The sequence below is a fragment of the Alosa alosa genome, chromosome 10 (genome assembly GCF_017589495.1).
Source record: "Alosa alosa isolate M-15738 ecotype Scorff River chromosome 10, AALO_Geno_1.1, whole genome shotgun sequence".
Taxonomy (NCBI): domain Eukaryota; kingdom Metazoa; phylum Chordata; class Actinopteri; order Clupeiformes; family Clupeidae; genus Alosa; species Alosa alosa.
This window is the reverse complement of record NC_063198.1, coordinates 12,289,057-12,315,615: the sequence shown is the minus strand read 5'-3', so window position 1 is coordinate 12,315,615 and position 26,559 is coordinate 12,289,057. Positions and strand designations below refer to the sequence as shown.

General features: G+C 42.9%; 1 protein-coding gene across 5 annotated transcripts in view; it reads right to left on the bottom strand.

The window, feature by feature from the left end:
* arhgef10la (Rho guanine nucleotide exchange factor (GEF) 10-like a) overlaps positions 1-26,559 on the bottom strand; it is a 144,573-nt gene that overhangs the window by 14,195 nt on the left and 103,819 nt on the right. For all 5 annotated transcript variants that reach the window (XM_048254526.1, XM_048254525.1, XM_048254524.1 and 2 more), the window contains 4 exons: positions 23,529-23,615; positions 16,958-17,172; positions 15,546-15,703; positions 7,652-7,794 (listed from right to left, as the gene is read on the bottom strand). In XM_048254526.1, coding sequence (XP_048110483.1) covers positions 7,652-7,794; positions 15,546-15,703; positions 16,958-17,172; positions 23,529-23,615 — 603 coding nt within the window. The remainder of the gene's footprint in view (positions 1-7,651; positions 7,795-15,545; positions 15,704-16,957; positions 17,173-23,528; positions 23,616-26,559) is intronic.

The following is a 26,559-nucleotide window of genomic DNA, read 5'->3' as shown; positions in this document are numbered from 1 at the left end:
TGTTGACATAATTAGGACACAATGTGATAAAAAGCCCAACAGACCCTAGAGTCTTGAGCCACAGGGCTTGCTGTGAGCAAATACTGACACAAGAATAAACCCTTCATGGCAATCAACAGCAAGTCAATCAATCATATTCCTGCTCTGTTTCACTCCACTACAACATGTGTCTCTTGTCTCACAGACTGTGGCAATGTTTTGTAGCAGCTATATATCCTGTTCCAGGAGGGTGTGATATTCCAGGTTGGTGGTAAATTAGGTTATGGTCCAAGTGGCCAAGAGGTTGCACTAATGAAACCCTCTTTGAAGGAGAAAGGGCTCTATGCCATGGTACTACTGGAGATCTTTTGGCGGGCTAGCTTCTGGTCTGCCACGGGGTCAGTTTCTCTTTATTGATAGCTGTGAACCCTTTCCACGTCGCTGGTGGAGTATGCCATAATGATTTACCCAGGGCCACTGCCAAGTGCAGCTATTTGTGTTCAGCCTCTCCCTCTCTCTCTGCGGCTAAGTGGGCCCCCGAAAAGAAAATAAAACTCAAGCAGAGCTTTACTCTTTGCGCCCCCTCTCCTTGAAAAAAAAGTTTTATTTTTCCTCATTATGAGTTCTGCGACAATAATTTTCAATTCCTCAGCAGCCATGTGGGAAATGAGATCATTTGGCACTACAGTCTTGATACAAGCTCTTGCAGAGTCTAAACCCAGTGAAGCTGAGAGGCCACGCATGGTTTTTCCGAGGACCAAAGTTGTCCTCCAGACCAAAACTAAGACCCTGACTCAGAGAGGAAGAATTGGTGTAATGCAATGCCACACAGCTCCCCTGTACCTAACTCACAGAAGCATTCACTGGGGTGCGGAGGGGGGTCTTTGGTGCGCATCCGTAATGAGGCACCCCAGAGGAAGCGTGTCGCGCCTTATCAAGGTTCTGCACGCTCCCCTACGAGGTCCGCTACGGAAGACGGCAACCAAAGGGACCACTATCACCCACGGTTACCCAGGCGTTGGCCGCCGAGATTAGCCACGAGCAGCGCTGGGGTGGTGTGTGTGTGTGCTGGGGGGTGGATAGGCGCAAACGCACCCTCCTTTTCTACACACCCTCTGGAGGAGATGGATTACCACCTGTTTGTGTGCCCTTGCCAGAGGGACCTCCTTTGTTTAAGAGCAGAGAGAGGAGTGTGGGGGGACTTCTTTGATGTGTTTTCTCTTTTAATTGACTCCTCGGCAGTTGAGGTTCACCCCGCTAGGGCAGGCAAACACGTTGGGTTCCATTTTCATGCTCGAGCCCGGGCTCGAGAAGAGGCAGCCAGTAAAAGAGAAAAATGAGGCGAGGGAACAATATCATTGTACAAGGGACAAATGAGATTTGAGGAAAATGTCTCAGATGAAAAAAAGACACACACACTGTGAAAGCACACTGAATACATGAATGTGTATATTTCCTTGGTTTGTGCATGGAAGTGTGTGTGAATGGGTGCATGCAAGCATGAACATGTAATTACAGACTACGGTTAGACTCCTTGGTGAATGTAAGTCTGTCAATCTTATAAGAAGCTCTGCCTCAACCTTTCGGAACATCCCAGTGAAGGAAGATGGAGACACGTGTCTAAGTGGAATTTTCTTGACTGGTTCGTAGCATGATTCATCTAACAAATAAATTATCTCTGATGATGCCAACAGCACTCAAGGCCCAATCTTCAGATATAAATTTCCATTAAGACCTTTAGCAGATATTTAAACCCAAGGGAACATATCACACTCTAAAGACATATGATGTAGAGTTCTTACCAACCTAAAACCAGACTTTTACATACTGATTAGTTTATGTTCATCTCCTGTGTGGTGGGGGTTTGCAAAGAATGGGATTCCAATATGTGTGGACCATGTGGAATATATGTAGACCTTTTAAGGCCTATAATTTAAGGCTTTTTTTAAGTCGTTAGAATCTATTCAGACAATGTGAGGGACCATTTCACTTCAGCCCTCTAAGGACAAACAAAAGACTCTCATTCGGCTACTGGCTAGTTCCTGCATGCCTTACTAGTTTCGGCAATGCCAAGCTCCTTGAGTCAAACCACAGGAGTAATGGCAGAGCCGACAGCTCCCTCTCAGTCACACTAAGCTCAGAATCCGCTGCCTTACCAGTCAGACATTAACGCTCTCGCAGCACGAATCCCCCGATCCTCCGCTGCCTCGCCGGGAAGAGTGGAAAGCCCTCAATGCGAGGGGAATTCTCACCCTCTGATTAGCCCCTATTTAACCGAGTGACAAGGTGCATCTGTGCTTAAAAAAGTCCCCAAATCCAAACGGGTTTGGCGCATCTCTGTGATGGGGCCTGCCTCGCCTGGGTGATAAGGGGGAAGGGGAGTTTACTGGGAGGGAGTCGGAAAGAGAGGGAGAAAGAGCAAGTCCCAGCGGTCTAGTGGGATCAAAGCGGTTTCATCCACAGCGGTCCAGAATCATTAAGCCCTGGCTGCCAAGATCAGACGGTGTTTGTGTGCAGATTTCCTTGAGTTTGAGTTTGTTCTGATGCCATGGAGCAGACATAAAGAGATAGAGGATGAGGAGAGATAGAGGGAGGGAGGGAGAGAGAGAGGGAGAGAAAGAGGGAGAAAGAGAAAAAGAAAGAGAAATAAAGAAAGAGGAAGAGAAATTATTCTCCCCATATAATCATATTTAAAGTAAGGGTAAAATGTTGCATGTTTGTGTGAGTGTGGGTGAATATGTGTATATGTCAGTTTGTCTGAGTATGTTTATGTTCAATCAATCAAGAAAAATCACTCTTCTTATATATAAAATTAATACACATCTTTGTGCAATCACTCAAACTTGCCCAAATGTAATTATTGTAAAACTAATGTTTTTTGAACATGTCTTAGAGATAATGGTATAATTTAGCCCTCAATTCTATTCAGAATTGGAGTCTGATACTGCTTGATTGGGACGTTATTATGGGGCGTATTTCAACCGATACAGGGGGGAAAATGCCACTGCACTCAATTGAATAGACCTAACCAATTTGAGCAGCAAAATAGCCTACTGTGAATCCTCTAGGGAGAACAGCAAAAACCTCCATCTTCTCATCAAATGTCGTTTTTTAAAGTTATTCAGTCAATATCTTGTACAACAGATGCAATAGCAAAATGTCTAGCTTCTCTAGTGACAGCCTTTGTGTTGTAAACAAAATCAACCGAAGCGTGCTCAGGTGACATGATAGATTTGGCACCATTGCTCATCTGTCTATCATTGTATAAAGCCCACCCAGACAATTTGATTGGTGTGAACTGGCGCAAACTATTGGTATCATGTTATGGAAGAATATCAACTGAAATGCAAGGTTAAACACTGCTTTTTATATTTGGACTTGTTTTTATTTATGAGGTTAAAAGCTAAAAATTACAAGTGATGTACAGACATAAGGGTATGGGATCGAATGTATCGAATGCCTCTACCTCCTTTCCCTGAGTGATGGTTTGAATGGTCATGCTGACACTGTGGGGCAGCTTCAGAGATAAAAAAAAATAGTGATCTCTATTCAATTAGTTCTAGTAGGCTCATCTAATTTGTGTGTTGCAAACTGGCACTTTGTTCTCTGACCATCCAGAAATTGATTTGAGGAAACAGTGGTTGTTGCACAGTCGGTAATTGAGCTGACTATTTTTCTGTATAATAACTTGTTTATTCATGAAGATTCAGTATTCATTTATGCTGCATTATCCATGCTTTTCAGAATAACATATTCAAGTTCAAGTGCATCCCTAATTAGTGTGTATGTGTATATGGGTTTTTTCTGTCCTGCAGGATAAAGATTGATAGAACAGTGGTGATGAGGTGCGTTGATCCACAGCTATCCACGTGGACTTTAAGATGTTTGCTGTTCATTGAGCGCAGTATGGGCTCCAGGCAGGTTTGCCTATTTGCACCACATTCCACTCTTTGCTTAGCAGTCTAAGTCAATAACTGCCCTTTCCAGCCTGCTAGCTCAAGCTGAGAGCCACTGAACACAAAACAGCCCTCACCTGGAGAAACACAGACACGAAACACAGGCAGAGAGAGAGAGAGAGAGAAGAGAGAGAGAGACATCAAACATGTAAGTCTGAGTGACCCAAACTCATTCCACTATAAAGCCCTGAAACACCAAGAGTTGAGCAAAGATAACTCCCCTACCAACCTGGTCTTCAGTCACCCTCCTCCAGAGACATCCAACACTTTAAAGGCCAAATACCAGGCTACATCCACACAAAATGTTTGGATTAACCAAACCCCCCAAAACCTAAAAGACACTTATGACGAATATTGGCAATCTAAAACACAATCCCAAAGCAAAATGCAATGCTATCTGACCCTAAACAGGAAATATACACTTGCACATTACCTAACAAAAATAAAAGAGACAAATTTGAGATGCACACTAACGAAATACAGACTCAGTGAACACCGTTTAGCCATAGAAACAGGAAGACACAAAAAGACATGGCTTCCAAAAGATGAGCGTCTATGCCAGCAGTGCAGAGATGATGTTGTTGAAACTGAATTACACTTTTTAACTGAATGCCCAAAATTTGAATCAATTCGCAATAAATACTTCCCAAAAATTAAAGAACAATTCCCTAATTTCTATGACCTACCAAACCCGAATAAAATACTATACCTATTGGGAGAAGACACAGACAGCTGTATTACTGCTGCCCAATATGTCCTTGCCTGTCACCAGCTGAGAGACACTGAGTGATTTTTGTATGCATGTACATGTGACACACACAGACACACACACACACACACACACACACACACGCACCCCTCTCTCTCAGCCACAGCCACATACACTAACTCAACACAGTCCCCTCATGTTGTATATACTGTACCATACTTGAAGTTTCTACTCAGTCCACTTTAGATTTGTGCCCTGATGTATTGTATGTCTGTAAGTTTGTTGCCTATGTTGAGTCACTCAGAACTTAAACTTGAACTCAATATGTTGTACTCAGACACAGACAAAAAAAAAAATGTTCTTTACACTTTGTCCATGTACCCCTATCCCTTGTACCTGTATAATTGCTTAGATCCTGATACTGTACTTTTATGTAACAATTGCTTTGGCAATACAAGTGTCATATTTGTCATGCCAATAAAGCACCATTTGAATTTGAATTTGAAATTGAGAGAGGGAGAAAAGGAGGTAGACAAAGACTGGGGAGGGGATGAGTGTTCTAAACTCAAGAGTAATTGTGTTATAGTGTTGCACAGTGTATCGATCCTAGAAAGGTATCACGACGCAAAAACGATACGATTTCCGACGTTTTTAGAATCGATACTTTATTAAAATAATAACGTTCTGCGTCTAAGTGGACTGCTTCCACTCTCCATGCTCCTTGCATGCATCTAAGCAAGTGGGTGTGTCAAACAGGCAGCGCTGAGTGAGTGAGTGAGTGGGCAGCCAATGTCAACATAGTTCTTTGCCGACAGTCCTCGGCTTGTGGAATAAACAAAAGGTGAATTCTGGAACTATTTCGGATACATCATAGTGAAGGCAAGCCATCAGGTACACAGAGGCCCGTTTGTAAAATATGTTTCAGAGTAAAATATGTTTCAGAGTCATTCAAAAGCAATAGGCTACGCATAGAACTTGGCTAAGCACCTCGCAGACATATCCCAGCATTTTTAAACAGTTCAAAGAACGACAGGTTAACGAATAGGCTATAGAAAAACACCACTACAGTACATGATTAGTGCCAAGTTCATCTCTTCAGTTTTTGTCTAAACTAACTGTCATATTTCATACAAGGTGATGAAAACGCAATGTTCACGCTAGTATAACATTACCATAACTTGCAAACAATCTATTTAATATTCGGTCAGTACTACTGGTAATGTTTGTCATATGGCATGCAGACTGCAATTTGTTCAATAATTATTACCCAGATGTAGGACAGGCTTCCCGACATGCACTAATTAAAGCCCACAGCATATAATAGCCTACCACTGAAGCGTGTTGAGTCCTAATAATAATAATGGCTTATTGTTACATGGTAGCAAATAATGTTATCAAAGAAATATACGTAATGTACACAGATATATTGCAACAGGTAGCCTAATGGTGTAGGCCTATCTGACGAAGACCTGGTTGGAACGTCGTACTTGTACACTGGTACCCTTTGCAACAGTCAAAGAAATCCCATAAACACGGGAAGGCCTAGGGTAGCCTACATCAGATGGCCTAAAGATTAGGCCCCTCTGCATAGCATTCAGTGATTTGCATGCAGTAATTTCAACACTGACCTTGATCTAGCCTACTTTGGCTATTCATAGGTAGGCCTACTTTATTGCCAAAACACAACACAATGTAAATGAACTATAACAAACAATAAAGGATTTAATCACACACAAATTCCTATTTTACGGACAATAAAAAATAATAATTATGTAGGAAGTTTAGAAGTTTAGAACCCAGAATTGACCTGCACACTACAAAAGTGCACCAAATTCAACACAAATGACTCAATACACTTGGAGGAGGTCTGCGTCCTTTCTTTTCCAGATATTTTAGGATTTTGCGTGGTATCGTTTCAGTATCGAGCATCGAGATATTTATGGCAGGTATCGTATCGAAGTCATAATTTTGGTATCGTGACAACACTATTGTGTTATACACTCAAGAGCAGCAACAGTATAGAAACAGAGAGATATGTAGCAAAAAGAATAGAGGGATAGAGAGAGAGAGAGAGAGAGAGAGAGAGAGAGAGAGAGAGATAGATAGAGACAGAGGGGTCAGTCGTCACAGCCTGAATGGGAAGAGGATTGTCCTAGAAGCCGAGTGTGGCTCCCTTGCCACCATCTTCCCCTGTAAGGCCACAGCCACATGAGCATGTCTGCCGTCTCACCCCGCAGCTCCACTGATGCCTGTGCTCAAAGCCCCAGCACCAACACGGCCCTAGGAGGGCCCTGAGCCGCTCCAGTGTAGTAAAAGGCCCACACTTAAACCCAGAGAGAGCCAGAGAGTCAGTGGAGAGGAGGGGGGGCAGAAGAGGGAAAGAATAATGGATAATAGACAGATCCTAAAACATTGTCTCCTCCCATGCCCCCCTTCCTTTCTCGCTTGGCACCCTATCCGTGGAGGATCAAACCGTGCAGGCACTGAGCGAATCGAAAAGTCACTGCCACTGCTCAAAGCTGCTCTCTGGAGGAACTTCGCACCGAAAAATCCTGCCCTGTCCACAAATCCGGGGAAAGGGCAAACTGGCTGTATGTTACCGAAGGCTAGACAGAGTAACAAATTCCCAGAACTGCATCCTCAGTGGCTGGTATCAGCGGCCTTGACTCCTGATTCCTGTTTTAATGGCTCCAGGCTAAGAGTGAGCAGAAGTGTTGGGAACGTTTGCTCTGACTCTACGTCCATAGTCATGTGGGAGAGAAAAAAGCAACAGACAAACCCTACAGCAGCAGATTGAAAGGTGGCAAAACAGCTTAACGTGGATGAGTAAAAAAAAACAAAACAAAAAAAAACATGTGGTTGAATTGATTCTCACCTACAATCTCATGTCAGTCTAGATATGAGGTGAATTTCATCACTTGCTATCTCCTCCCCTAAGATACACATTCTATGAGATTTGTAAGTGGATGGGGATTTGGGGTAGCTGTTGAATTACTTCCATTCTCACCTTAGTAGCGAGGCTAGAACAGTCGATCACGGATACAGAGTTGCCACAGCTGGCCCATACGCAGTCCTCCAGAGCCAGCAGAGTTCTTACAGGGTCTGGTCCGACGCTCACTTTCCTGCAAGACGCAGGATCCCATAATTCACCTGTCAAAACAACGACGATGGTCAAGGTCAGAACAATTACATTGACATAATATCAAACATTTTTTCTGAGATGATTATCAATCGGTTGCATCACTGATCCAGTGCAATCTCTCCAAGTTAAGTCTGTTCAGTTTGAGCTAGGGAAATGCTGTATAAAAGGCTTATTACAGTGTAATTAACATGTTGTTACATACTTGTTACAGAAAAATAACTATAAGATAGATAGATAGATAGATAGATAGATAGATAGATAGATAGATACTTTATTGATCCCCAAGGGGAAATTCAAGGGTCTCAGTAGCATACAGACATCACACACAACATGCACTTACAGCAGAAATGGTAAACATAAGTATAAGTATAAACATATAACTAAACTCCACTGTACAATAAAGACAATAGATAATAAAGATAAGAAAAACTAACAAAACTAAATACTAAATACACTATATAAATTAATTTAAGAAAGTCCAATGTGCTTGAGGGTGATCAAGCATAAGACGCTTGTAGTGACAGGGCCGGGACTGGTAAGGTGCTAAAGGGAGTGAGTGTCATGGTGAAGGTGCAAACAGTAGTCCAACCATAGTCCTTAGTTATGTGTGCATGGCAAGGTGCTCAAGAGAGTGAGTGTCATGGTAAAGGTGCAAAAAGTAGTCCAACATTAGTCCAACAGTAGTCCAACAGTGCAACAGTGCAAGAGTAAAGTCTAGAGACCAGCATAAAAAATATAGAAAAATAGGAGAGTAAAGTGTAATGTAGACAAGGTAAAATAAAAAACTATTTCAGTGCAAGAACAGGTTGAGGTAATAGGGTTTTATAGCCATTCATTCATTTAGTATTGTAGCAGAAGCCTGACCGCAGCCATTGATCATGCGTGCTAATATAGAATGAAAAACAGTGTAGCAGTAAAACAGTAATGAACACATTAGGCTGTGTACAGTAGTAAAACAGTAGTAAAGCAGTGGTGGGCAGTCAGTACTCAAACATGGAGAGGGTGGAGAGGCAGACAGACTAAGCAGAGAAATCTCTCCTCTTCCCTTTAGTGAGGCATTGAACAGTTCAATGGCCCTAGGAACAAATGACTTCCTCAGCCTTTCAGTTGTGCATGGCAGTGAGCGAAGTCTCCAGCTGATCAAGCTCTTTTGGTTTTTGATAGTGCTGTAGAGCAGATGACATGCATTGTCCAAGATGTTGATCAGTTTGTTTAGGGTCCTTTTGTCAGATATTGAAGTGATGCACTCCAGTTCAGCTCCCACTACAGAGCCAGCCTTCCTTACCAGCCTGTCAAGTCGCCCAGCATCCCTCTTCTTTGTGCTTCCTCCCCAGCATACCACTGCATAGAAGAGGGCGCTGGCCACAACAGACTGATAGAACATAGAATAGAAGAGATAGAACGATAGAACGAGAATAATGGTTGAATTGTGTGCTATGTATTATATCTTAAGTGATCTTAAGCATCCTCATGAGGCTACAAGTTGCCTTTTTTGACACAGTTTCCCTGTATGTGGACTGGTTTGACAGGTTTCTAAAGTGGAAAAAGTTGCTGCAACCAATAACAAGGAATAAAGGAACCACTAGTAATCAATAGTCACAAATTACTAGAGAAAGGCAGAATCTTGCCCCATCTTTCAACTAATGAATGACAAAGAAGAAAGGAGAGTCATGTTCTGGGTTCAAAAGCGGCCACTCTACCGAAACGGCTCTGCTGTCTGTAACAGAAGCCTTAAAAGAAGCCAGGGCGACCGCTCGGTCATCAGTACTCATTCTGCTTGACTTATCGGGCTGCCTTTGACACGGTTAATCACCATTATCCTTCTCACTATACTCGCTGACATGGGAATCTCCGGTTCTGCTCTCTCCTGGTTTGAATCCTACCTCACAGGACGCTCGTTTAACGTATCATGGCTTGGTCAGCTATCCGCACCTCACCATCTCACCACAGGGGTCCCCCAGGGCTCAGTGCTGGGCCCCCCTCCTCTTTGCTATCTACACCACCTCCTTGGGACAGATTATCCGTTCGCACGGCTTCTCATACCACTGCTATGCAGACGACACACAGCTCTATCTGTCCTTTCCACCTGACGACCCCCTGGTTTCAGCACGGATCTCAGATTGCCTTTCAGACATAGCTACATGGATGAAGGCACACCACCTCCAGCTGAACCTCTCAAAGACTGAACTGCTGGTCATCCCAGCTAAACCTACCATACACCACGACATCAACATCAAATTTGACTCCCCCTGTCTGTTTTACCGACCAGGACTGCAAGAAATCTAGGAGTTGTTCTTGACAACCAACTAAACTTCTCAGATCATGTTGCCTCAGTCGCCCGGTCATGCCGCTTTTCGCGACTCTACAACATACGGAAAATCAGGACTTACTTGACTCAAGATGCTACCCAACTTCTGGTTCAGGCAATAGTCATCTCCACTCGACTACTGCAATGCCCTCCTGACAGGTCTCCCAGCCTGCGCAGTGAAACCACTTCAGATGATCCAGAACGTGGGGCGGCGCACCTGGTCTACAACCAACCCAAAAGGGCACGTTACCCGCTGCTCATCCAGCTACACTGGCTACCTATGGCGGCCCGCATCAAATTCAAGTCTCTAACGCTTGCCTACAAAGTAGTCTCCGGTTCTGCTCCCACCTACTTGAATGCCCTCTTACAGACTTACACTACCTCCAGACCGCTGCGCTCCTCTGACTAACGACGCCTAGCTCTACCCCCGTGCACGCTCAAGCCAATCCAAACTTTTCTCATCTGTTGTTCCTCGTTGGTGGAACACACTTCCAGTTCCTACAAGGGCAGGGACATCCTTTTCCACTTTCAAAAACTCCTGAAGACCCAGCTCTTTAGAGAACATCTACTCTCATAGCAACACTTACAACAAGTCTTACTGATCCTAGCACTCACCAGCCGTTTTAAACTGACAAGTAACTGTTAAAAACAGCACTCACCGACGCACTTATTCTTACTGTACTCTAATGTTCTTTTAAACTGTCCTAAAATTGTGAGAATTGTTCTAAAACTTACTGTTTACCATGTTGTTAGTCGCTTTAGTTAAAAAGTGTCAGCCAAATGTAATGTAATGTAAATGTAATGTAATGTAATGTTCTATACTTCATATCCTGTCATTGAACTGTTTTAAGTCAGCATTCACTCACAGAGTGCACCGACCTTCTCAATGCAGGAATATTAAAGTTGAGAAAAAAACGGTTGCCCTGGAACAAGGTATCAATGACTTAACCTTAATGCAGACAGCCCAAGGGAGAGAGCGCAGAAAGATGAGAAAGTGTGGGAACTGGACACGCGGTTATTCATATTGTAGCTTCGCCAGTGCTTGAAACACTGGAGCAAATAGCTGTGCCATTTTAATATGCACCGCCAACTGATGTTCGTTTTTGCCCTTGAGCAAGATACAGTATTAAAACCAAATTGGTGCTTTTAAGAGTCAAGTATAAAGCCTTGTCTGCCTAAAGTTAAAATAATTACTGCTTGCGCAGTCTTGGACTGTGATATTAGTGTATGAGATGAACCAAGCAGTAGAAAATAAACACGTTTGTGGGCTACACTACGAGAGCTACATGGCAAGGTTCTGACTCTGCAGCGTTAATAATGCCTGCCAGTTGGGTAATCATCCAAGCCCACACTTGTCCTTTCCTCTCCCAGCCCTCAAACCAAAGCCGACCTTCTTCCTTTGAGTTTTAATCAGAAGGTGCACATTACAACCTCTATCGAAGACATTATAAAACACATTACATAAGCACTCTCTCTTTCTCCCTCTCTCTCTTTCCTTCGACTGTGTTAATGAAGTAAAATTAGGAAAGGATGTGCGCTGAGGCATTTAATTAACATTGGGAGTTGTTTATTTCTTGCTTTTGAAACCAGAACAGCAGCACAATGGTTTCCAACTTCCCCAGGTTAATTGGCTGGCATCATCTAAATGTCAGTCTTCGTCCTTTAACTTCCAGAGTGTCCCCTCAGATATCATTGAAGGCCAACACCAATTCCTCTACACACACTTGGGAAAGATGGCTACAGGGAGGGAAGGACACTGGCCATGATGCATATATCTGAATTCAGTCTAGTCTCTAATAACTGACTTTTAATATAGCCTAAGTTGTGAAAGCAATAAAGGATATCACACAAGTGCAAGTAAATGCACACACACACACACACACACACACACACACACACACACACACACACACACACACACTTTCAAAACACAATTCCCAATGGTGTTCCATTCATGAGGCTTTTATTGCTCATGTGGATGTTATTTATTTATCACTTTTTATATTCAACTCAATATCCATGGCATATTGCACAATACCCAACATTACTTTTCACACTCTATAACATAAAAGTAGTCCTCAGTGTTACCCATCTTGCAGCTCCATGATTGAACACATGGCAATTTTCCCAGGCGCAATCAAACGGGCTGCATAGACATTCGAAATCCATGTAAACATCCCTCAGAAGCGAACCGTATGTTTCTGAACCTCTACGCTCAGCTTAATGGCACAAATCTTAAATATCTCCACAGCTCAACAAACACCACCCTATGCCAAGTCCCTCTGTGTCACATTTCACCATGTGTGTCCTTTTTCTTGGAAATACACTGACATTACACAAGTAGTGATATTTAATCCATGCAAGAGTGAGACAATAAATCAATCTTGTCTTTTCGCCTCAGTGGAAAAGTGAGCTGGCATCTGCATTTTCTTTGGCAGGTGAGAGGGAGGAGCTGGGGCTAAAATCTCACTATGACTCACCTGTCACTCTTTGAGCAGGTGTGTGTGTGTGTATGTGTGTGTTTGTGTGTGTGGTGAGCTAACATAGAGCGCAGAGGCCCCTTGCAGTTTTTTATACTTGAGCAAGCATGCCAACCATGCAACAATCCCTCTAAACAAACACACACACACACACAGAGAGAGAGAGAGAGAGAGAGAGAGAGAGAGAGACACACATACAGAGACACAGACACACACACACCCATGACCATTGATCATGTGTGTAAAGGGGGAACAGTCCTGGAGGAAACATGACAGCTTCCTTACCTCACACACTTACAAATTAAAGCACACAGGAACATGAAAAGACACCTGGGAGCATGGAGGAAAAAGGTGAGAGAGATGGAGAGGACACCAAGGGACAGGAGAGAAAGAGAGAGAAAGAGAGAAAGAGAGAGAGATAGAGAGAGAGCCAGAAAGAGACTTATTCAAAAGTTATATCAATGATAGAGGCAAGTGAATGACAGAATGAGAGAGAGAGAAAGAAAGAAAATCCATACAGTGGTAATTTGCTTTCAGGATAATCCTTTATTCCTTGGCTTTTTCCCTGACTAATAAATATCATGATGAACTGCAAGAGGTCCTTAATAACCCCATTTGCAATGGGCCTCCATCACTATTCTCTACTGCCTGCTGTGGTCTTATTCAACTCCAAACCTTTTAGTATCAAACATCACATAAAGATGGCTTTCCTTAAAAAAAAAAAAAAAATGAATCGCTGAAAAAGCATATAATCTAGAGTTTTGCCCATTGGCCTCATATGGTTTGCCATGTTCCTCGCTGTGCTGTCCTTGTAGAGCCAAACTCACCGACTCGCATTTACTGCATAGCAACATCGGTTTTGCAGGCTTAGAAAAGAACCTATAATTCACAGACTGGCAAGACCCAAAGTTAGTGTAAAATCTCCTGTATAGATAAAGTTGCTAACAGTTCCTTGTGTCTAAGTATTGAATGTCCAGCTTACAGGAAATTATTGTCATATAGGCTAAAAGTATCTTTAAAATTAAGTATCTATCAAATGAAGATATGTTAGTTATGTTGTAGCTGGGCAGTTCCAGTGTTATGGATGTGACAATTGTACTCACATTGTAAACAAAATGCCTTACAGTGGGGGCGAAATTAGTATCAGTGAATTAATTTGCATAACTTTTAATGTAACCTCTGTCCTCTGAATACTGAGAAATCCTCAAATTTCATATAATCAATTTCATCCTAAGAATACAAGGCATTTTATCAGCGTTATGGATGTGACATGAAATGGACACACTTTTGTGAGAGATTACAGGTTTTCTACAAAACTGTGTTAAGCAGACATGAACGGCAGGCTGAACAGATCTGCAACAGAAGGAGGTTGCTATTTTACTCCAGCTGCAAAGTCAGCCATCTTCACCAGCTAACACGATAAATGTACAACAACAGTATGTCAGTTACAGGAAGATAATTGCTCAGATTTTCGTTATTAGGCCACTTGAAAATAGGCTATGGCTAGGCTAATCACTGGAGGTATTTTTTAATATTATGTTTGTTTTGCTAATGGTTAGGCAAGGCCTCCCTGTGGTTTTGATCAACCTAATAATCTTTGAAATGTCAATTGTAAACACTAAGGTGAAATGCGTTGAAACTGACATGCCACCAGAACAGATGTTTTATCGGCTTTGAGGTATAATAAAGTCTCCAGTCTTGTAAATTCACATTATGTAACACCATAACGTCACATCCATAACGCACCATTAAAGGTTTTAAAAGTAAGAAAGGGGCACAATTTGGTCATCAAACTTTACATTGATATAAATCAGCTTTGCACAGACACTATGGACATTGTCGCATCAAAACTGTATGTGCAGTATAAACTTTTCCTATAAAACGTTATGGATGTGACATGGCCATGGAACTTGCTGACTTAAAAACAAAAGCCTTACAAATGTAAGGAGTTGTGCTCTTAAAGGCAAGCTGAGCAAAGACATTGCTCTACCATTCCCTAGTCAATCTGGAATTTGTCAAATGACACAATTTGTTTGAACCTTGGGTCCATTTATCCACTTTTTAAATACAGTATGTATAATATTACCATGTGAAAAATGTTGTTTCTGTATGGTTGCACACCATATTTATGATGTAAAAAGAGTGTAATTCTCCATCAAATTCAATCAGATCAGTTACAAACAATAAAATATAGACCTAAATGAAGATTTTAACAACAGTTCTATTTGCGTATGCACAACTTTTTTTTTCCATAGTAAGGATGACCTTTGCATGGAATTGCCCAGCTAATGATTTTGGAAATGGTCAAAGTGGGTCAAAAATGTTGTGTTGATGCACCTCAGAGCACCTCATAACAAAGTGATTGGGTATGTTGTTTGCACAATGTGTTGGTAGGAGTGTCTTCGAAAGCAGGATGTTCAGCATCAACTGGAATGACAGTGGTGTCTCAGACATGTATACTATTGCATCCTGTGAATATATAATCTTGCTTGATCAAACTGTAACATGTTGACTATAAAATGCATTTTAAAAGTTTTTCTGCTGAGTCTCCAGTCTCATTCTCGATATTAATCAATGAAGAGGAAAATATTTACATATGGACCCTTTCAAGAGAGTTCCATTATCAGCATCATAGTTGGCCCCACAAGACTTCCGTTTTAACATTCCATATGTTATTTTATGCAGAGGAAGTAGATTGGGGCCCCAAATGCGTTCAAGCATTGTTTTTGTTTACCTAGTTGAAAGGGTCTAAACAAAAACAATGCTTGAACGTTCTATTTGGGCCCCAATCTACTTCCTCTGCATAAAGATAACATATGGAATGTTAAAAAGGAAGTCTTGTGGGGCCAACTATGATGCTGATAATGGAACTCTCTTGAAAGGGTCCATAAGCTAAAAGGTGTGTGCTGAATGAGTAAATGTCAATGAGTGTTGGTCCCATAGGCCAAAAGGCATCAGGTAAAGATCTCACCTCCATTGTGGCGCTGGTACACTAGCACAGTGCCGTCCCTTAGCCCAGCGAACAGGCAGTTGGCCGAGTGCTTGAGACAGAGGACAGGGCAGCCCACAGGGGTGCGGAAGGTCAGGAGACACTGAGCAGCGGTGTCCACGCTGCCATACACCAGGATGCTTGGGAGAGAACACACATGTGGCACTAATGAGGGTATGTGCTTAAGAAGGAGGGAGAGAGATAGTGAGAGAGAGAAGGAGGGTAAGAAAGAAAGAAAGAAAGAAAGAAAGAAAGAAAGAGAAAGATTGCTGGTCAGTACTTGAGGTCATTGCCTAAGTAGCTCAGAGAACAGAGACAGACTAAGATATGCCTCTTGTCTTGTATGTCTGAATCTCAACTAGTCAGCAAGGAATAATAAGCTACACAAAGTCTGTTGCGTTCCACTCTAAAAAAAAAAAGCAAGGCCATGTCCTTGCTTTCCCATTACACATTTCTCTGCATACCAAAACAACTGAAAAATGAATAATTCGGCAATGTAACCTTTCCATCACTTCTTTCTGGAGTTGTAAGCAAAAGCCACATTTCACTTTTCATTGTTTTTTTTTTTTTTTGCAATAGAAACTATTGACTTCCTCTCCTTGACTGAACTTGTAAATGTGAACACCAGTGGATGCGGGAAACCAGATGAAGTGGGTACCATCTCTCCAGGCTGGGAGGGAAACACAATCGTCTTGGGTGTTGTGGTTTCCTCAAATATTGACTGTCATGTTGTCTTTGCTATTAGGTCTCGCAGAAGCAGGGGGATAAGGCTTGAATACAAATGATGCTGAATACATTACGGGACTGGATTGTTATGAGGGGAAAAGAATCAGCATAATGCTCCGGCAAAAAAAATCAACACAAACATACAGAGAGCGTGAGCTTGTGTATCCAAAATACCGTATTTTCCGGACTATAAGTCGCACTGGAGTATAAGTCGCACCAGTCAAAAAATGTGTCATGAAGAGGAAAAAAACCTATATATAAATATATATATATATATGTTGCACCTGAGTCGCAGGACCAGCCAAACTATGAAAAAAAGTGCAACTTATAGTCCGGAAAATACGGTAATTACAGAGTTTTTTGAAAGAGTTTGTCTTTTTTATCATCTGTTTTTTTGACACTCCTACCCCACAAATACGAACAACACATCTAGACTTCCAGACAGTCTGTTTAATGCTGTTTTCATTCAACGACAACGTCAGTTAAGGTTGACATGGTAAAACTGCAGCAGTGTACCAAATCATCAACAAACACCCCACCAAAAATGACAAGACAAAAACAAAGCATCATGGGAGTTGTGGTAATTTGTACTCAGATGAGGTCAAAAATGATCACAGATTTTAGTCACCATTTTTGGTCCAAGATTTTACAGGCACAGCAGCAGTTACCTGCCATCGTCCAGGCCAGCGCAGATTGTGTTGCCCATGCCCACCGGACTCCTCTGGTCCTCGGCATCCACCTCCTCTGGTGGGACGGGCTCTGGAACATACTCCAGGCAGAGGACCGGCGCGCCCACCTGGAAGGTCTTCACGGCGCGTGGTGTGGGCCGGTTCAGGGAGAAGATCTCCATCTGGCCCTGGCTGGAGCTGCTACCGCTGGCCACCTGCAGGGATGTCGCCAGCGGGGAGAGGTGTGGAGAGGAGAGGAGAGGAGAGGAAAAGGGAGGAGAGGGGCAAACAGGGTGGAGGATGAGGAGAGAAGAGAATAGGAGAGTAAAGGAGGGGAGAGGAAAAGGGAGGAGAGGAGAGAAGAGGAGAGGAGAGGAAAAGGAAGGAGAGGAGAGGAAAAGGAAGGAGAGGAGAGGAAGAGGGAGGAGAGGAGAGGGAGGAGAGGAGAGGAGAGGGAAAGGGTGGAGAGGAGAAGACAGGAGAGGAGAGGAGAGGAGAGGAGAGGGAAAGGGTGGAGAGGAGAAGAGAGGAGAGGAGAGGAGAGAGAGGAGAGGGAAAGGGGAGAGGGGAGGGAGGAGAGGAGAGGAGAGGAGAGGAGAGGAGAGGAGAGGGAAAAGGAAGGAGAGGAGAGGAAAAGGAAGGAGAGGAGAGAAGAGGAGAGGAGAGGAAAAGGAAGGAGAGGAGAGGAGAGGGAGGAGAGGAGAGGAGAGGGAAAGGGTGGAGAGGAGAAGAGAGGAGAGGAAAAGGGTGGAAAGGAGAGGAAAAGGAAGGAGAGGAGAGGAAGAGGGAGGAGAGGAGAGGAGAGGGAAAGGGTGGAGAGGAGAAGAGAGGAGAGGAGAGGAAAAGGAAGGAAAGGAGAGGAGAGGGGCAGACAGGGTGGGGGATGAGGGGAGGGGAGAGGAGAGGAGAGGAGAGGAGGGGAGGATAAGAGAGGTGAGCCCCTGATAGAGCTGTTATGCAGATCTAAAGCAGCCTCACTACAGAGAAACTTAGTTTAGTTTTACTTTTCAACAGTCCCTGTGTGGTTCATTGTCTACATCCATCATCTCTCAGAAATTGCCTTCAATTCCCAGACACTATACTAGACTATTTATTCTCCCATAGACTATGAACACCATTAGCTCTGTGGCCTCAGAAATCAGGGCATAAATATTCTCCAGTTTCCACATTGATCATTGAAAATGGGATTTTTTTTGTGGTGACCTTTGCACATCTTGCTCTCTGATCCCATGCAGCCATTTGGCAAAACAATCTGTTAGCGATGTCTTCTTCATTAGTACAGAGTCACTATGCAGATCGGAATTGGAATTGTATGTGAAAAGGTCAGATTGTGAATAGTAAGTTCCTGACCTTCAAATATTAAAATTGATCTCAAAATATCAAACAGCATCCCCATAAGGATGTTCATAAAAGTCTTGCCAAGTTTGTCATGAAAGCCTGAAAACTCTAACTGGAAAGGGAGTATTCTAGAAGTATTCTGATAACTACCCAGACCAAAGAGTAAAAATACAAAAAAATAAACACGGATGATTTCAGCATGGGCGTAGATTTAGGGTGGGACGCTAAGGACTAGTCCTAATCAATATTTTAAGATGACAAAATTGTCCCCACTAATATTTTAGCGAACTCATTTGTGCTGCTGATTCTGACAGCCAGCACGACCCGACGACGTGTCAACGACAACGGTAAATTAGGGCTGTCTGCCAATACATAGCCTATTCCATAAAAGGCCAGAGTAAAACATTGTGATATTCCCTTTGCCCTTCAGCATTCATGTTTGCCCCTTTTTGTGGTTTGTAGATCAACTATGCCACCCAAAAATACGAAGCTTTTTCATTATTCAGTCTAGGCAAAATAACTAGCCATACAAACTGGCAACTGGTGACCAGGCTTTCAAATGCGGATTTTACTGTGTAAAACAGCATTAGCTGTTAGGATATTACCCAGGATATTGTCACAGCTAAACCTAGCTTCTGTAATCTTCCAACCAAAGTTAGGAGTCATGTAGAATAGGCTAAGGGTGTGCCAGACGGACAGTCGATATAGGCACAGAATAGAAGTCACCATCACTGACTGTTAGGCTAATTGGGCTACCAATCTTGCAGTCGCAATAAACAATGGATCCGAGACATTTTCCTGTTCCTATATTCTGTTTATGTACGCTAATGTATTTGTGAATGTAGCCTGCACAATGCAAAGAAATAAAAGATAAACTGTTGCGTTTCCATACTCATAGAAATGAACATTGCGAGACACTTATCTCTTCTATGATCTCATTCCAGAAAAAAATTCTTTGACTTGTTAGTTTTTTGAACATTTATTTTATCTAATGACATTGCAAACATGATTAATTGAATCCACATATCCTTGCACTTGCAAAACTATTTTTCACTAGCCTAAAACCGTGAGACTGAAAGCTAATTGCGTTCACGTTCCTCTTAAAGTGACAAGCACTCAATTAGATTTACACACCACAAGTGATGATATTAAAGACAAGTGTAGCCTAATCATTTAAATATCAATATGATTTATTCAAATTACTAAATATGTTTAGCTATTAGTAATCATGCAGATCATAAAATACTATAAATAATTAACAATATAAGTTTATAGTTTATATGAATTCCAAAATAGCCTATGACAACCATCACTTTCTATGTGTGTGTGTGTGGAGGGTCAATCAAATTCTATGATTGCCACTGATGTGAATGATCTCACAAATCACACAAACCAAATAAAATTTAAAAAAAATCGCAATAGTATCGAAATCGAGATTCTTCACTTGCTATTGGTATTGAAACAATAATGTTGGTATTGTGACAACAGGAGTTGTGAATGTGTCCCCACCAAAGCTGAGACCAAACTTACGCCCTTGGATTTCAGGGTGTTTTTGTTATTAACCAGTCAGAATGTTATTCAGACATATGCCTACCCCTCCATTAGCATGTGGAGAACAGGAAGTGTCATGAGAGAGATAGAGTGAGAATGAGAAAGAGAGAGAGAGAAAGTCAGAGCAAGAGAAAGAGGGAGAGAGTGAGAGCAAGAGGGAGAGCAAGAGAGAGTAAGAGAGAAAGAGATGGTCAGTGTACTAAATTCTACCACACTCCTTTCCTCTCCACTATGTGCTTTCACTGGCAATGCTCAAATGCATCTCAACCAAGCACCCCCAAGATGGGCAACACGTCCGTTCAAGTTAAAAAATCAGATATATTCCTTCCAATTGAGTCAGCCGATCACTCCCCATATTTTTGACTTTCTAAATGCTGCTCAAATGCATGAATTATCAGCTCTACAGTCATCTCAATAACGTCAAACATTTTTCTTCAATTCTAATGCCATTTCATCAGGACAGTCCGAGACATGGAGGGGAGGCCATAAAAAGATTTTGAAAGGCTCTGCTTTGTTTAACAACCGAGGGCTTCCTTGAAGGAGGTGATTGATCTAGTGCTTCAGTCAGTGATTGGGCGGGCGTCAGACTCAATCCTGATTAAACTGCACAAGGTCGACTGGCCTAACCCTAGTGCTGCCCTGCTTCACGGTGCACGTTCTCAACCCTGATGTGCCAGAACTGCAGAAGGAGGTCAGGCAGCCAGAGATGGCTTAAGCAAGTCAGCCTCATGCACTGCATTAGGCGCCTAATAAAAGAATCATCTGCCCTTTTCCCCTATTTTCCTTTACCCACAGAGCTTACAGTTTCTCTCTCTCTCTACTCACTCACACTCTCTCTCTCTCTCTCATGTATAATGCAGTGTGCGAGACGCATCCTCAATTAGAAATTAAGTGGAGTGAACAGCGGCACTGCATCGCATGTATTACACAAATTGGCTCGTCTGCATAACATGAACAGCACCATAAATTACGTCAAAAAAAGCCTCACCAAACGAGGATGTGTTCTAGTGTCGCGCTGCATCACAGTTCAACACAGAATAAACACACTTATTAATGGTGGGCTTTGAAGGGAGTCATTTCACTTGTTTGTTTTGCTAATTCCCAAAGCCCTGTGAGAGAGAGAGAGAGACCAAAAGGTTTAGCATGTGGTTTATATTATCAGTTCATTTACCATCCACATGCTTTATATATGTCTTCATTCATTTGGCATCTTGCTCTCACACTCCTACAGTACCTCTGCATTCCCTCTCCATCTCTCTGACCTGATGCAGCGCCCAGACCTAAAGCAAGCGCAATCTCCCTCTGGGAGGAAAAAAACAAGTGGCACAATGGCAGCAGCCGTGATGTTGCTGGACAGCAGAGATTAATTCTCTACATGAATCGTGTTATGTGAACAAGGCTGCAGGCTAAATATAGTCTTTAGCCCTCCAAAACTCTGCCACTAATTTACATGCAATCATTTGTTTGATGCGTATCAGCATGCAGGATTTGCTAGGGAGTGCTCTCATAAGCCTGCGTGCGCGGAGCCAGACCTGGCGAGCGTCGACAGCCTGTTGCTCAGGCAGGGGGAGAGAGCGCAATAGATTGGGAGGACTTATCTAGCAGCAAGTCTCCCCTAAAAATAAAGCCCAATCATGGCTCTCACTGTGCTATTACAACCCCTAGCAGCCTCCTGACCAACAAACACACACACCCATGCGCATGCGCACACACACGCACGCACACACACAGAAACACACACACACAGAAAACACACACACACACACACACACACACACACACACACACACACCTCTTTATTTTCTGTCCAATTCCTTCCAGGACTCTGAGGAATTAAGGTCTCCCGACAAACTGATCACTAGATGGCTGGAATCATGTCCTGGGCACACTCTATGTCTGGCCAACAGAGCTGGAAAAAAAAACCCCCCACAGCATCTGCGATGTGAACATTATTAGGGTGAGTTTTGCCTTCAAGTCTGAGTACAGGCTGCCGGCACAGACCTCCTGTCCACTGCAAAAAAGAAATGGGCCAGTTCACCTTTTTCCTTTTGTCTTTTTCCCCCAGTGGTTCTGTGCTGTAGAACTCCTTTCCGTTCACTCTCACAGCACATGCACACGGCATTTTTCATCAGCTAGGAATGAGGAGGAGAGTGAACTTTTACACCTCCCTCAGAAGCCGCAGCTCTGTCAGGGCAGTTCAGTCACAGAAATATAAGGCACTAGGTTACCCATTGCTTTCCATGCCTTCATTCAGTCATGACATGTGTACACACACACACACACACACACACACACACACACACACAAACACACACACACACACGACACACACACACACACACACACACACACACACACACACACACACACACACAAACACACACACAGTTTCACAATCCCAAAGGATTCCTAAAGTGATGTGATTTGCAAATGAATGTACAAAGCCCAATACCTTCTCTTTGTAGTTCAAGCTGGCCAGGTTCAAAATCAGTTGAGAGGGTGAAATGAGATACCTAATCAAATCCTTCAGTTGCAGATCAAATAACACATGTGAGAAATACTTGATTGATGTGAGCGATGAGCTTGTGTACTGTTTGTAAAGTCAGCTTTAGATATTCCCTTTGTAATTGTTTATTCCTATTCATCCAGATAAAAAAAAACATGCATGTGAATGTTTAATACCATTCCTTCATCTTTCCATCCATCCTTCAATTAAACAGCGCAAAGAAGATAAATCAGCATGAAAGTGTTATGTTGTCAGTTGTTTCGATCTAAGATTTCAAAAAGGTTCAGAGGAGTAGTGCATGCCTTATTTAAAACATTTAAACGTTATCAAGGTTAGCACAACATGACATAAAATGTTCAACTGTCAAACACCAAAGACTAGGGAAGATGGATTGAATGTCAGTTTTGATTTGGACAAACATATTCTTGGCATCAGTCACACAGACAAGTCTTAAGACCCAGTGAGATTTAGAAAAGGTATCAGATCCATTCCAGCCCAGCAGCACATAGTGTCTTTGAATACAACAAAGGCAGCGAAGGCCACAGTTAAATCCTTCCATATATCAGTTCCCTCTAAATCCCAGCCATATCTTTTTTCTATCCACGGCTGAGCCTACCTCAGGTTCCTTTTTAGAATATCTCCAAAAACAATTAACTGAAAGACATGGACAAGGGCATCTTTTTGTGTCAGAGCACGGCTCGAATTGGATTTATCCAGATGCTTTGGGGGATTACGTGATAAATGACCAAATGCATGGTTACAGAAAGTAGGGGTGGCATTTGCATGCGTTAAAGGTGATATTCAGGGTTGTTCTTATTCCACCTACCCCTCACAACAAAAAAAAAAAAATGGCTAGAGACCATGGGCCCAGGGATTTCAGGGATCTCATAACATGAGCCCTAGTCACCTTTTTTCAAAGTGCAGCCGGGTCTTCCTTGTGCCGTCCTACTCCCTTGTGTACCACTGACTTGCAGGAGTATGCCTGCCTCCACTGAGCAGAGTCAAGGAAATGGATTCTTTTGTAAGGGGATATAATAATGTGATTTGGAATGAGATGAGAATTGTCAGGCCGCCGGAAGACATTTTAGCATAAACAGAGCACTCAGCGAAACTGTCAGCCACAACAACACAAACATCCAGCTATTGAGAGCGACGGGGAAGGATTTTTGAACTCACCCATAGGTAGCCCTGGGGAAGGGAGGTGCTGGCCGCAGAGAAGCCCAGCAGGGCGCATTGCACTGGGTTGTGCAGAGCAGCCCCGAGCTAGAACAGAGGAAAGAAGGGGATCAACCATTAGAAAACTAGATGTACCGCAGAGCAGTACAAAATATGACCGGCGCCCAGTCCAGCACATGTTTTCCATGCTGAAAGGCATATATGATTCTAACTGTCTCACTGAATTGCATTATGCACACTCAATTCTCACTGGTATCTGCTAGACAACAAGTACCAAAACATGATTAGTTCATAGATTTCACATGTAAAATACATTTTATACAACCCCACCCCCATGTTGCCTGTTCATAATTCTGAGAAATTCTTGAATTGTGTGCATGTGTGCGTGTACATGTTTATGTTATGTGTGTGTGGGTGGGTAGGTGGGTGTGTGTGCGTGCATGTGCATGCTTGTGTGTTTGCCTGTTTATGTGCATGTGCATGCATGCGTATATATGTCTACTGTGTGAGTATGTGTCATACGTAGGATTACTGTGAATGTATGTGCGTGCGTGTGTATCTGTTTATGAACATGTGTGCATATGGAATGGGTTTACATGACCCCTGGAGGCAAACATACACAAAAATTGGTCATCCTAGGCCCTACGGTTCTCAAGATATTCACAGAAAACTGTGTCTGCCCTACCCTCCTTTTGGGGGGTCCAGTCCAGCGGGAGGGCTACAGATCAAAACGAAAAATGATGGTTCCATGCTATCCATGTGGGGTTACATGTCCACCCAGTTTCGTGTACCCCGGTCTTTCAGTGTCCCGGGAATCCTTGTTGGTGTACGGTCACTAAATGTACACATAAATTATTTTATTGTAAGGACCCCCATGAACGAAAGTCCTCGAAACTAGGCATGCATTCGGAGGGTGTCATAATGATCCTACACTTTCAATTTTGTGCAGTTTTGACCATGTCAGCCAGAGATATTGTGATGAAAACACCTAATGTTTTGCTTTTTAATTTTTAACTAGGTAGCACTATACATGAAATAAGTGGTAATGGGATAGGTTGACATGCCCCTTGAGACCAACATACAAAAAAAAGGTGGACCTCCTAGGCCCTACGGTTCTCGAGATATTCACAGAAAACTGTCTCTGGCCCCCTACAGGCCAGTTGGTGTATAGTAACATAAATTAATTTATTGTGTGGCCCCCCATGAACGGAATTCCACGACACTTGGCGTGCATTCAGAGGGTGTCATAATGATCTACACTTCCAATTTTGTGCAGTTTTGACTATGTTAGGTCACAGATACCTGCAATTACAACACCTCATTTTTACTTTTTTGTGTTTAACTAGGTGGCGCTATACATGAAATGAGTGGTTATGGAATGGGTTGACATGGCCCTTTGAGATCAACATACAAAAAAAAAATGGTCCTCCTAAACCCTACGGTTCTCGAGATATTCACAGAAAACTGTGTCTGCCCTACCCTCCTTTCGGGGGTCCTATCCAGCGGGGGGGCTACAGATCAAAACGAAAAATGATGGTTCCATGCTATCCATGTGGGGTTACATGCCCACCAAGTTTCGTGTACCCCGGTCTTACAGTGTCCCGGGAATCCTTGACGGAAGTTTGGACATGCGAAAAAGAAAAAAAAAATCTGACTAAACCTATATGACCGCCGCTTTGCTGCGGCACGACACTTCACGAAGATAAGCTAACGACACTTCACAAAGATATAGAACCAAAGACACAGTCATGTAAGGTTGAACCACTGAACAGCCAAGTGGGAAATGTTTCCGTGTGTCCACCTACTATACTGTAGCACCATTTAAAGTGGCCAGGGCAACACAGCACAACAAAGACACGCTCCTGACAAGCTGCCCTCAGTTCATCCTCTGGGCCTTTCAGCTGTCGTACAGTGGCATTCCCCGTGGCTTGCTCAAGTCATTTGTGGTCACCCATCAGAGGGTCAGGCAGGAAATGGCCATACGCTGTTGTTCATTGACAGGGCACAAGAATGAGAGCACAGGAGAACAGGTAACAGGCAGTCTGGCAGACATTTTCCAGGCCTGGCCATAAATATGTTTTTCTACACAGTTTGTCTTTTTTGAGAGGCTCATTTCAGACTGCAAAATAAAAGACTTCCTACACAAACAGAGAGCCAAACAATAGGAGGGTAAATCTCACTGAATTGGGTACAATTTACAGTAGCACAGAAGTGATCAGTGCCAATGAGAGTGAGTCTTTACTTTGGGGATATGTTTGTGGTAACTGATTATCTATCAGGCAGCTGATTAGCCTTCATTGCCAACTGTGATTAATTTCTTTCTGTGTGAAAACGCAGTTGACACTTGACCTATATACTCTCTAAGTGTCGAACAACTTCATGGGAGTTTAGACAACAGGATCAGGCAAATGGGAACAATCTTTTGATTGCAAAATTAGAATAAATTGAAAATCAAATCAAGTATATTGAAAACATTTCAGCAGAAAGGCATACACTCTTTTGAAAAACAATTCTTATGCATTTCCCTTCCTCAGTCCCCAGAGCTCAGCTCCACTGAAGCTGTGGCGATGTCAAGCATTTAAATGGGCATATGAGGCATGGACTGAGCAGACACGTAGATATGCAGGATCTCCCTATTCCCTATGGAAATATGTGTGAGAATAACAGCTGGCAGTTCAGCTTGGCATTTGTCACCTCTAGGGGAGGGTTTTGTGTCAAGGGGGGAAAAAAAGCAGCACAACACACAGAAAATGTCATTTCAGTTAGGAAGTGAGTGGCGTGTCTTGAAACACTCACGCGGTGTCTGACGTCACTCAGTATTCATTCGAGTCACCCTACCCATACAGGGATCATAAGTAAAATCTCACACTGTCTCACACATACACACACACACACACACACACACACACACACACACACACACACACACACACACAAACGAAGCAGGAAACCAATAAACAGCATGCAGCGGATGACTTTTCCAGCCCATCTGTCCAGTGAGATTGCCTTTCCCTTGCCTCTGCCACCACGT